A 12,042-nucleotide genomic window follows, 5' to 3' on the forward strand; every position below is an offset into this window, starting at 1 on the left:
GAGTCGTTTGTGTGGAAGATGTATCAGGAGAGGTGCTGGGACTTCTTCCCTGCTGGAGACTGCTTCCGCAAGCAATATGAGGACCAGCTAGGCTAAAGGGGACCGAGTCGAGTCCCTAGCCATAATCTGACTGAGACTTAAAACTCAAACTCAAACTCAAAACACAAACAAGAACCTCAAAACTAGATTTTACCTCCAGGCTGTTGAGTCCAAGAAAGTATTCACTTAAAAAAAAAAAAAAAAAAGAACCACCATTGCTTTTCACCTTCACTGACTCAATGAAGACTAAAAATTACATGACAGACTTTCCTAAGAGGACGCATTTGCTATGAAGAAGGAAAAAATAATAATAAGAAGAAGACGAAGAAGAAGAAGAATGAGACAAACCATGCCAAAACTCCAAACTACCAAAAGACTTAGTTGTCTTCATGGAACTGATAAAAGTTGCCTTCCCATCTGCTAAGCCCAAACCTGTTGCACAATTTGTCTTGAAATGTAAAATTGACGTCTTAGGTGCGGGTTATAGTGTGCTGAGTGAATGTTTGATGAAAAATATGCACAAGACGTACCACTAAGGGATTTTACAGAGTGCTTCAATGAGAGAAACGATACACTGAAGTATAGAAAAATATGACCGTTAAAGAAAATGTACAATACCTTTGAAATGAGGTCTGTGTGCTGCAACAAATACACAGTCCTTCAAGGGGACACGACTTGAGCCCATTTTAATGTATTATCAAGTGTCAAAGTGCCTTAGAAAGAGAAACTATGCAAAAAAACTAAGAAATTAACACTTTGTCCCTCCTCAATGTTTAGTGCTATAGACCTGAAGTAGTGAGTCATCGTTACATCTAGGTTAGTTTTGTGGCTTTAGTTGGAGTTTGTTCTAGAATACAGAAGTTACCATAGCAATAAGTGTTTATCAGTTTGGATTTGTTCGCGGCTACTGCAAGGGGCTTCACAGCCACCTGCACATGATCCCGATTACAGCATTCAGATAAATTCACTGCTAAGAAAAAAAAAATTAGAACAAACTATGAGTTTATTGAATAACAAAAAAAAAAAAGTAAACTGCTATTGTATGGCCATTTGTATGTATGTAGTAGCTTTGGTGATCGCCATTTCTTTTTGGGGAGGGGGGAAAAGAATAAAGCAACCGATGCAATAATTCCCAGCTGTCAGTCATGTCTCTGAGCACATCAATCCCATCCACAGACATAAAGCCCCAAAGTCACCCAAGGGCATCACCGCACCTGTTGGTCTGAGCTATGCCTCACAAAGAGAACAAGGACGCGCATCCATACAAGAGTCACTACTCTAGGCACATCCTTGCACCTGCTTAGCGTCTTACATGTTAAGTCTAAGACCTTTGCAGGAAACAACAATGTCAGTAGCTCTGCTTGTTTTAGCCCTGTCAGTAAACCCTGGTGTTAAACAGAATACTTTGACAGAAGCGAAGCTGATTGGTTAAGCGCGGGTCTTTTGGCGGAATGGTCTGCGCTGTATAGGCGAGTGGGTTCCGTTGCTGCACCTCCGGTTCTGCATCAGATTCTAACCATTGTGTCTGTCGGAAGACCAAGTGGAAAGTTCTGTGCGAAAGTTCTCTGGGGTCAGGAGATCATGCTGTCCAGCCAGTCCTCCAGGTCCTCCTCACTCACTTCCTGTTTCCCAGCCACTAGTTGGGGTGCGGTTTCCTCTTCCTTCGGCCTGTCCACGACCTCCTCGGTTTCCTTCTTATTAGCTGCTTCTGCGAGAAAAAAAAAAACAAAAAAAAAAAAAACAATTAAAGATTACAGTCTGCACTGAAGATCACCGATCTCTGAAATGTGCTTCTTTAAAACACTTTCATACTCACTTTGGTCCCCGACTGGAGTAGCCTCTTCTGCAGCATTGTTGGGTTGCGACTCTGAGAGAGAGAGCTCAGTTACAGGTTTCTGCAAGCCCAGGAGTAGGTCCAGCTCTTCATCTGCCTCCTCCGTACGAGCCTCCAGTTTACTGGAGGAGATATGGGCCTCGGCGCTGACCGGTGTCTTCTTCGCCGGGCTGGACATGCCTGTGCCGGACACCAGGCTTTTGGGCACAGGAGTAGTGGCCTTAAAACCCACTCCACCTAGCTTGTTGGTGTCTGGTTTGCTCACCATGGTTACAGCAGGCAGTTCTGCCGGTGTGGCCGCCTGGGAAAAAAGGAGAGAGAGAGAGAGAGAGAGAAAGAGAGAGAGAGAGGGAGCGAGAGAGAGAGCGAGAGAGAGAGAGAGGGGAAAAATATATTGACGTCACGCCAAAGCCCTCAGTTCAGTTTGAGCACAATGCAGCCGTACAGACCGTGAGGAAACATCTTTGTTTAAGCAGGCCGCTATCAGAGCGGCTTATCAGGTGTGAGGGAAGGCACCGCTGTGCTGACGTTACCTGGACCAGCTCGGACTCCAGACTGAGCCGCTGGTGGAGGGGCAGCTCCTGCAGAGACTGGGCCAGCAGCGCCAGGTCCACAAACACACCCGCCATCTGGAGAGAGAGGGAGAGAGAGAGAGGCAGGTATGAGAAGAGGCAGCAACCTGTTGTGCACAAACACACCTGTACACACACACACACACACAGTACACTGAACAGATTCTAGGTTCAGATTCATTGTGTAGGGAAAAGAAAAATATGTAAATACGGTATAGGAGAATGTTCAACCGACAGGATAATAACAACTGCAACCATTATTATTACTACTAGTAGCAGTAGCAAAGGTAGTATTTATCTATTACCAATAATAAATGATGTACTTTTTTAGTAAATAAAAGGTTACAATAAAATCTCCAACCTGATGAGCAGCCAGTGAGTCCACCTCCCAGTCTTTCTCCTCAGAGAATCGGAACTGTGAGAACGAGTCCCCTGTGAAAAAAGACTCAAAGCTCAAATTTTCTTTCAATATTACAGCAACATCAGGGGAAACAACTGATAGAAGAGTGCTCCACTTTCCACATGAGTATGACCCTCCATTACCAAGCAAAAAATTGAAATGGAAGAAACAAATTGTTATCGAACACAAAACATCCTGCAATTTAACATCAGCTGAAGTGATTTTAGATTTTGGGACTCTGTGAGGAGGTACAGACCCACCGTGTGCTGTTCTCTTTCTATTCAATACGTGAGGTACATGACAATAATCCACTATTACTGCCTTCTCCAAAAAGCACAGCTCGCATGTGGTACATGCACACGCATATTTTCACTGTGGCCCCGATCATGACTCCACAAAAGGCAAAATAAGGAGACCAAGGAGGGTACTTTTGGAGAGGAGGTTCAGTTCTTCCTGCATGAACTATCTCTACTCAAATGAAATCTTTCTGATAGCCAATCGATGTGTTAGGAGGCGAGATTATCTTTCTTACACAGTGATGGGAGTACATATTGAGAATCAGCCCAAGATAATGATTACCTACGATTTAAACGAGTATGAATGCTCGCCTCCATACGTATTGATTAAGCCGCCGTCATTGAAAAGCAGTATCTACAGCGAGAATACTGCTGGGACCTTAAACGAGATCAATTATGGATGGAATGTTGAAGTGAAATATTCCCTCAGGGTTACAAGCACCACTTTACAGCCTTTCAGAATAATTTTAAATGAGCCATCTAATGGCAAAGCTCTATCAGGAAAAAAAAACAAGTCACCATGGACAGCTTCAGGAGACAACCGCTTATTTGGGACTTCATTAATGTTTGTGCACAGATCAGATAAGCCACGTCATAAGAGCAAAATGTTTGGAGGAGAAAACATGTGCAGGCTAATTTTTAACATCTGTCCCATATTTTTGGGCCTTTTGCATAAACCAATAAGGCCATATGATGGCCTAAGGCTTGGCAGCCAGACCACATCTCTGTAGCCTCCACACTCTTCGGCGGCAGCAGCATGTCAATTTAGTCTCCCTCTCTGTCTGAATCTCTCTCTCTCCCTCGCTCTCTCTCTCTCCCTCGCTCTCTCTCTCTCTCTCCTTCGCTCTGATTAAACTTTGCACTCTTACTTACAACTTGAACAGAATTCGTAACAGTTTGAGTAAGGAATGTTTAAAAAAAAGGCTCTACTTTTAAAGAAAACTGCCTTCCATGTGAGGTCTAGGTTGAGGTGAGGCTGCTGGTGGCACGAAAGATTCCATCCCTGACACCCCCCCTCCCCCTCCCCCTCCCCCTCCGCCAAATCCCGGTTCTCCGTTCCGAACGTCATTTGCACTTCAGAGCCAGCCGTATGCGTGCAGCGGCAGCAGGCATTGAGGGCAGGAGAAAGAAAGAAGCGGCTTGTCTGTCAGGAACAGCTGTCCAAGGGCAGAAAAAGACCGGATGGCCGCCCCGACGCAGCACAGTGTGTCGCAGAGCTGCACCCTCCGCCCGCCTCCCCTCCTCCTGCGCTCGGCCTGCGGTCACATACCCCCTCATTCAGCCGTGCCACCCTTGCCAAATGCAGCTGGTTAAGCCGCTGATTGCTCCGCTGAGCGAGAGCGGAGGGTCAAGTGGCACAGCGGAGCTCAAGCACAGCTTCTGTCAGCTTGGACGTGTTTGCATTCAGGGAGAAACTAAGGGGTTGGGGGGGTGGACAGGCTAAGGGATGATTTATGCAGACATAACGGCATGCCACGATTGCAATTACTAAATGCTGAAGTGGTGGGACAATGACTTTCCATCTGCCAACGCGAGTTATCAAACGGACTGAATTATTAATACAATTAGGCGTTCTGTTGGGAGGGGGTTTGCAAAGTTGAATTTGGTGGAGGAAAAAAATGATGTCGCAAACGGTTGACCGCCTTCTTGTGTGAGAGTTGGTTGTGAAAAACATCTCATGCACGTGCTCTGATATAACCTGTATTTGACTTTTGCGTTTTCATTTTATAGTGGCCACCTCTTAGGTAATGCTCGTCTCTTAGCATCAGAGCAAAGGGTGGTGGCTTTCCTTTGAGTGTGTGTATTTGCAGACAGACAGAGAGCCTTAACACAGAAGATGTCAGGAGAGAGCTTCATCTACTCCTCCTTGTTCACACACGCACACACACACACAGGAACTCATCTCTCTTGCCAGGTCAGCACTGCTGACCATCTGGGAGTAGTGCGTCATCACCCGGGCGACCGTGTCATTCCGATCAGTGACTGGCAACGGTGGAATGGAAGATGCCCTCCTGGCAGTTTTAGAATGTTTCTTTTACTGTCCATGACAGTGCCACGGCAACAGCTGCCATGACGATAAGCTCTGGCGCTGTCAGCGCTGCAGAGCTGGAGCTCAGAGCACAGGTCACATCACAGAGCCTGGAGCATGGCTCCCATCCCATCTACTACACACAGAACAGAGGCATCTCAGCCTCACCTACTGTATAGCTGAATATTCCGGAACATAAGTCAGTTACTATGAGTTTAAGTAGATTTAGAGGTCGTGATGCAGTGTAATGCAACAACAAATATCCACCAAACAAGTATCATTCCCTTAGAATGAGTAAACTTTTCTCAATTACATGTACTGTTCAAAAACTCAATGATGACTTCATATTTAAATACAGCAACCACTGAGTCCTTTGTATCAGAATTAACAAATTACCTAACTGTTAGGCAAGGAGTGAAAATTACATGACACGCTGCTGCGGTCAGACCATGATTTGTCCCTCAACCTTGTGCCTTTAGAGTTATTTTCATGGTCACAGTCATAGCACAACAGTATACCTGGAATAACAAGAGGGAATTGTTTTTTATTTTTTTAATTGTTTTTTCAAGAGGGAATTGTTGTTTAAGGCAACAGAGCTACCAAAGAGCTCAGGACTCTATGAAAACACTGTGTTTGAAGAAGCTCTATTTGCCTTCTTATGGATGGTCCTTCATGCACACGCTAAAACATATTCTATCTGGACTGCTGGACTGTTTAGTCTGTAATCACTGGTGGTCTATTAAAAGCTGACAGTGCCTCCCCCCTAGCCCCCCCTCCCCCAAAATGACAAACCATGGGATAGGTTTTCAGCTACCAGTGTTTGTGTATCTTTCTGCAACAATCCCATTGTACCGTGATGTGGAATAATGAGCTGCAAAAACTGCTGTTAAACATTTTCAGGGAGTTGGCCATGTATGGTCTAAGCGCTTCCCGAGCCGAGCGATAACCATATTTGGCCCGCGAGGCATCTCGGCATATTTGTATTGTTAATGGGAATCAGATATTAATGGCGATTGGCACAGTTTACGAAGCATCAGCCTCAGAAGAGTCGTCAGTCCGTCTTTGGTCGCGTTTCAGGCTTCGGCCGTGTGTGTGTGTGTTAATCCACCCCAATTTGTGTGAATATCAATCAAAAGCAAACATCAGTAGAAGAGCCTCAAGTGACTGGGATGCTTCCCTGGAGCTCTGGGAGGCAACCAAAAAGAGACACAAGCCTGGTATGTCCATGCTGTAAGTGGACGGTCCTTGGGGTGGGATGTTTTTACAGGGGCAGGTTGGGTAGAGAGAGAAAGGTGGGGGTACCGCAGCCCCATATAACAGGGCTGACCGGGTGGTGCTTGCAGCCCTGGCATGAGTTTTGCGGCGACAGATGTGACCCACCCCCCCACCCCTCGGGTTTGGGTTGGCACTCTAAGCCCACAGGCCCTCATGCCGAGAGCAAGGACTGTGGGCATCCGGCATGTGAGGAGGCCTTTGGGAGGCCTCTCTCCGAAAGTGGTGCCAGGTGAGCTGAGCGCGTTATTAAAAATCGGCCACTTCAATACTATACGGCACTCTTCGAGAGACGCTGCAATCTCACAGTTTCTGAGCCAGGGGAATGCTTCAGCTGTAAAATGTAGTCCTATCTGTTTTCTCTTAACCGCTCGCGGCGTTTATCTCGCACTCTCTCGTCGTTTGCCACTAAGCACCCTGGAGTTTCCTCTAGGCATGAATGGATGTACACTTCACAAGAGTAAGCAGGTGGCACAACAAGAGCCAATTTACAGTTGTGAAATCAACAACACTAAGTGAGTTTGGGGAAAAAAAAGACTGTTGTACCACAGTTCATCAAGAAGGTGATGATCTCAGTTGATAAGATTTTAGTGGCCACTGTGATACACACACATGGATTTATATAGCACTCAAGAGTATATATATATATATATATATATATATATAACAATCATTCAATCACCCGGAGAGAGGAAATACTCCGGGTGCGCATCGGGGAGTTCTTTGCCTCTCTCACTCTCATCCTTATAACAGTTCACCTCGGCAGTCGTTATCCCTTACATAACACCAAGTAGTACAACTAAAATGCATAGGACCAGTCAGTAGAACAGTAGTGCAGGCAGCTCAAGGATTCTTCCTGCTAATCCACCTTATTCATGAAACCCTACTTCCACTTTTCATCTTTGGTCCATTCTGTTTACATTATAACTTAGTGCAGTCTCAGCAGGCTAACTAGAATATGCTTCAACTTATACGTCTTTCGAAATGTTGACAATTCTGCACTCAATATTGATATTCTATATAATATATGATTGACAGACAAATAAGAGTTTGCTTTTACATGGGTTAGGATGCATCAAGCACTGTCTACCACCACATTAAAATCAATACAACGCAGCTACGGCCGGAAATAGAAAATCGGATCTCTGAATACTGAGGTGTCATGGCGATGCCATTGTTGGCTCAGGAATATTTATTTTTATTTAACCTTTATTTTGCCAGGAAGGTCCCCATTGAGACTCAATGTCTCCAGGTCCAGGTCAAGACGGCAGCAATGATTTAAAGACGTGGATAGGTAGTTCTTCCTCCCCACCATCGCTTATGTGCTTGTTTTGAGGGTTTCAAGCTTTTGGCTCTGTAAAGCTCCTTGGGAAAATGACACTATATAAAGGACTACCATTGAACTGGACTGAACCAAACTAAATAAACATACAGAGGCCATTCCATATTTGCTTATTTTAACCCACCTGGGTCCCATACAGGGTTGTTTGGATAGGCTAAGTGTTATATCGTCATTTCATGATTACTGTATCCACGAGATGTTTGTTACCTCCTCCCCACCCTTTTAGCAAAGAGGCTTTGTGTGAACTGTGCTGCTCCTCTACCATAGAGGCAGCTCAAGCGGACACTATTTAAACACAAAATCAGGAAGTACAAGGATACAAGGAAGTTGATTGTCACATGCATATAGTTACTGGATGTAAGAAATGCAGTGAAATTATGTCTGGCGTCAGCCTATTTGTGCATTTATGGGGGGGGGGTAAAAAGTGCAGTAGAAGAAGGGTTTAGTAGATTAAGTGGCAAGGGTTGCTTAAGAAAGGTGGGGGAGGATTGGGATTGGGGGGGCACCAACAAGGAGCACCAGTAGTAGTCCTTTTAACAAATTGGTCTCAAAACCTCCACATTGTTTCAATGCCATGTCCTTAGCACAAATGTAAAAGCTAACAAAGACACACAACCAAACAAATAAACTCTAGGTGCTGAAAAGAACAAAAGTCAATTAAAAAACACCAGATACTGCTCCCACTGTTTCCTTGATGTCACGTGAAAGGTGGCAAACTATGAAATCTATTCGGAGGCAGTATCGTGGGTGCAGACTCAATGCCAGCTATACCAGCTGTTACATACATCTACAGTATACTGTATGCACACACCTGGGAGCATATACCCAGTCCTGATCAGCCTAGAGGTGGGATGACCTAGTGTGGCTCCATGGAGTGTGAGACGTTTATGCATTTATGTATGACATGTTTTATTTGTTTAGACAGATAGATAGGCTACCCGCTCGGCATCTATCTAGTTTATCCACACCGGGGATCATGCCATTTCCGTCTTCTCAACACACTTGAGACAGGAATACCCAGGAAACACACAACTCTTTCAAGGACAATAGAAAACTTTAAAAGGAAGATTAAACCAACAAATCCTGAGCAACATCTTAAAGAAGGCAAAGACACAGACTCTTCCTGCCACACACCAGACGGTTCTACGGTGAGAAAAGGTAAGCGACATCTCCCAGTGGGGTGAGTAAGGTGCCAACTGAGTTTCTGTTTGGTTTTGCTTGGGTTTAACACACACACACACACACACACACACACACACACACACACCTCTTGTTACTCCCTTTATCCTCTGTATTTTTGGAAGACTTATTTTTGGATAGATAAACGAGTTGGGACCGTTAGTGTGGTATGTAACGCAGCCAATTAACAGGAATCAGCTGTGGAACTAACCACGTATTCAATAAATCATTTCACACTAATTGCAATTAAAGTCTGTGGTAAGTGATGCACGGCAACATCAGACAGCTATTCTTTCAAAGCAACCAATGAAATCGGGGCATTCAGTAAAAAAAAAAAAATGTTGAAAGTGTGAGCGTTTGTTTTTGTTTTCGGAAGCAGAGTTGATGGTGGCTCATTAGTCTAAAGAGACAAACACCTTTGACGCAATCACAAAAACCAACAAAAACAGTGCGGCAACTGCAGACCTTTGTCCCTACAACTGGTCAGTATAGAATGTGAAAAAAAAATCCTCCTTCAACTTCTAGGGGGACCCAGATACAGTGACCCCTTACCTTGCTATGTGAGTGGACACACACGCAGGCAGATGGACAGCAGCCTCCACCTCCCTATCTTGACTTGGTTGGTCAATCCTTTAGCAGTCCATAGACAGCACACACACATATAAAGACGCAGAAACCTTGCTTTTCAACAAGGGCTGCACAGTATCGCAATCGCAATATGAACCAATGCAATTATCCAATCCCAAAGGCTACAATTAATCGTGCACAGTTAATCTGGTCACATTTATCATTTTTATATTCATGTCTTCCTCCTTGACTGTGCCACTTCTGATTGGTGAGCTTTGCATAGTGCCTGACAGGCAGGCTACGCCAGGTAAGTAAATCCATTCTATACGTAACTCCGGTATGGAACTCTGTTTGCGTTGCACCTTCTGCCACAATTAGTTTCCACTATAATCAATGGAACTGGCTACACCAGACGAGAGTTTATTCACTAATTGCAACTTTTAACATTAAAAAATTACACTGTATTATCCATATTCACAATATGCACAGTCCACTTTACCGTGATCACAGAATTTATAGTTTACCCACCTCTTATTTTACCACTACATCCCTGCCTGTGATGGAATGATTAAACAGCATTAGAAAATTGTGAGTTAAGTTTAACCATCAACTGTACTGTACTGTCCTGCATAATAACAGGCTTATTGATTCTCATTTTTCCCCACGGAACATTTTATTTCTTTAATTACAATGCTCAACCAAAGAATTATTCACCAAAAGCTCTGGTGGTGTCACAGAGCAACCCTGTGCAATGCAAAAGTGATGCATTTCCCAAACGTCACCCTCCCATTCGGTGGTATTCTGCCAAGCTGGCCTCTATGATGTGTGTGATCAAAGGAAGCCGCTCTCATGGATTCTTAGAGCACAATGCCGAATGTGGTATTACAAAGAACAAAAAAAGAAGAAGTCGACTCGGAATGACTTATAATTGAAAAATAATTGCATGGATCATATAATGATACCTTATCTCACTTTTCCGAAAATATATATCTAACAATGGATGATGAAAATCCTCCTATGCAGTGTTTAACAATAGCCTAATTTAGCCATTACGTTGGATAATGCTGATCCCCAGCGGATGCAAGTGAAAGTGGTATTCAGGGCTGGTGGTGGTGGTGGTGGTGGTGTGTGTGTGTGTGTGTGTGTGTGTGTATGCTTGTGTTTGGTGGAGGGGGTGCGTTGGTGGGGGGGGGGGGGGGGCATGGGGTTATGCTGAGGAGAGTCAAAGAGCTCAGGTACCTCTGAGCTTATTCCCTCAGTTCATAGTTAAGACAGACAGACAGACAGACAGACAGACAGACAGACAGACAGACAGACAGACAGACAGACAGACAGACAGACAGAGAGAGAGAGAGAGAGAGAGAGAGAGAGAGAGAGAGAGAGAGAGAGAGAGAGAGAGTTCTCCTTAACAGTACAAATCACTGAATGGCAGAATGATGAGCACAGGAAACGTTTGCCCTCCACGTTGCCATGGGGTCAAGCAAATAATCGACGCAAAACTAATCACTGCGGCTCAAACCGGCCCTGGCAGACTGGGCACAGTGAACTGATAAAGGCCCCTTTGACGCCAAAAGCACAGCACCCGCTGCTCAAACAAGCATACACCGGATGGGAAAAGACAAGCAGCCAGCAGAGCCGCAGGGATGCATGTGCGAGGAGTGTGTGTGTGTGTGTGTGTGTGTTGGGGGGTTGGAGAAGGGTGAGTGTGTCTACTGACACACCTGACGTCGCAGTGGACAGTCCAGTGGGAAGCATCCAGATTTAGACAAACACTTAACAGCTTTTTTTTTTTTTTTTTTGCCGTGGGGCCGTTGTGTTTGTGAGGCCCAGTGGCCCCGTGGCCACAAGGTGGCTAAGAGGCTAATCAGCGGTAAACAAGGCTGATGCCAGCCCCAGCTGCGCACGCCGGCACGGCAACAACACTGCCGGGAACAACGGCCGTCCCATTGCCCTGCATGGGGTCCAGCTGAGGCGCTCATTAATGACGGGGTCAGTGGCCTTAACGTAACAACACCCGAGTCAACAGCGGCAAACCAATGGGCATCTGGCCAACCAATGGGTGACTTGAATGGGCCATTGATCAAGAAGGGCGGGGTTTTGTTTTTCCATTATCCAACAGCATGAGACACTACACCCACATTTGTTTCTGACAACATAATAGGGTTGTTTTTGTTTTTCTGACAGTACCATTTGGCCAGTTTTGACATGTATGTGTACATTGAAAGTACCGTTGGTCCTAAGGAAGAGAATTATGGTCTTAATGTGGACAGAGTTATGCAAGAATGAATCAGCGCCTTTGAGATTGGCTATAATCCTAGTGGTGGTGCATAGGCTCCAAACAGAAAGCAATTCTTAAAAGCAACAAAACAGTTTGCACTCAAAGTGGTAAAAAATAAGTGCTATACAAACGTTTCAGGTGACCCCCATCCTGTCACTGTAGTTTGATTAGACATTTAAAAAAAAAAACTTTGATTGCAAAAGCTTCATTGTTGGTTTAAATGTGAACAGGCCA

At 44.9% G+C, this 12,042-nt stretch overlaps 3 protein-coding genes across 6 annotated transcripts in view; 2 read left to right on the plus strand and 1 right to left on the minus strand.

The window, feature by feature from the left end:
• ryr3 (ryanodine receptor 3) overlaps window positions 1-1,168 on the plus strand; it is a 115,591-nt gene extending 114,423 nt beyond the window's left edge. For all 3 annotated transcript variants that reach the window (XM_042096496.1, XM_042096497.1, XM_042096498.1), the window contains one exon: window positions 1-1,168. In XM_042096496.1, coding sequence (XP_041952430.1) covers window positions 1-96 — 96 coding nt within the window. In that variant the 3' untranslated portion in view covers window positions 97-1,168.
• Window positions 709-12,042, minus strand: part of aven (apoptosis, caspase activation inhibitor) — a 27,929-nt gene continuing 16,595 nt past the window's right edge. Inside the window, exons 3-6 of the mRNA XM_042096504.1 lie at window positions 2,807-2,877; window positions 2,407-2,502; window positions 1,856-2,174; window positions 709-1,747 (exon numbers count right to left, since the gene is read on the minus strand). Of these exons, the coding sequence (XP_041952438.1) occupies window positions 1,611-1,747; window positions 1,856-2,174; window positions 2,407-2,502; window positions 2,807-2,877 (623 nt within the window). The 3' untranslated portion in view covers window positions 709-1,610. The remainder of the gene's footprint in view (window positions 1,748-1,855; window positions 2,175-2,406; window positions 2,503-2,806; window positions 2,878-12,042) is intronic.
• Window positions 8,687-12,042, plus strand: part of chrm5b (cholinergic receptor, muscarinic 5b) — a 23,285-nt gene continuing 19,929 nt past the window's right edge. Inside the window, exon 1 of one of the 2 annotated variants that reach the window (XM_042096502.1) lies at window positions 8,687-8,959. The gene's annotated coding sequence lies outside the window, so the exon portion shown is untranslated. The remainder of the gene's footprint in view (window positions 8,960-12,042) is intronic. The other variant, XM_042096503.1, reaches the window with a different exon arrangement.

The sequence above is a fragment of the Alosa sapidissima genome, chromosome 6 (genome assembly GCF_018492685.1).
Source record: "Alosa sapidissima isolate fAloSap1 chromosome 6, fAloSap1.pri, whole genome shotgun sequence".
Classification (NCBI taxonomy): Eukaryota; Metazoa; Chordata; class Actinopteri; order Clupeiformes; family Clupeidae; genus Alosa; species Alosa sapidissima.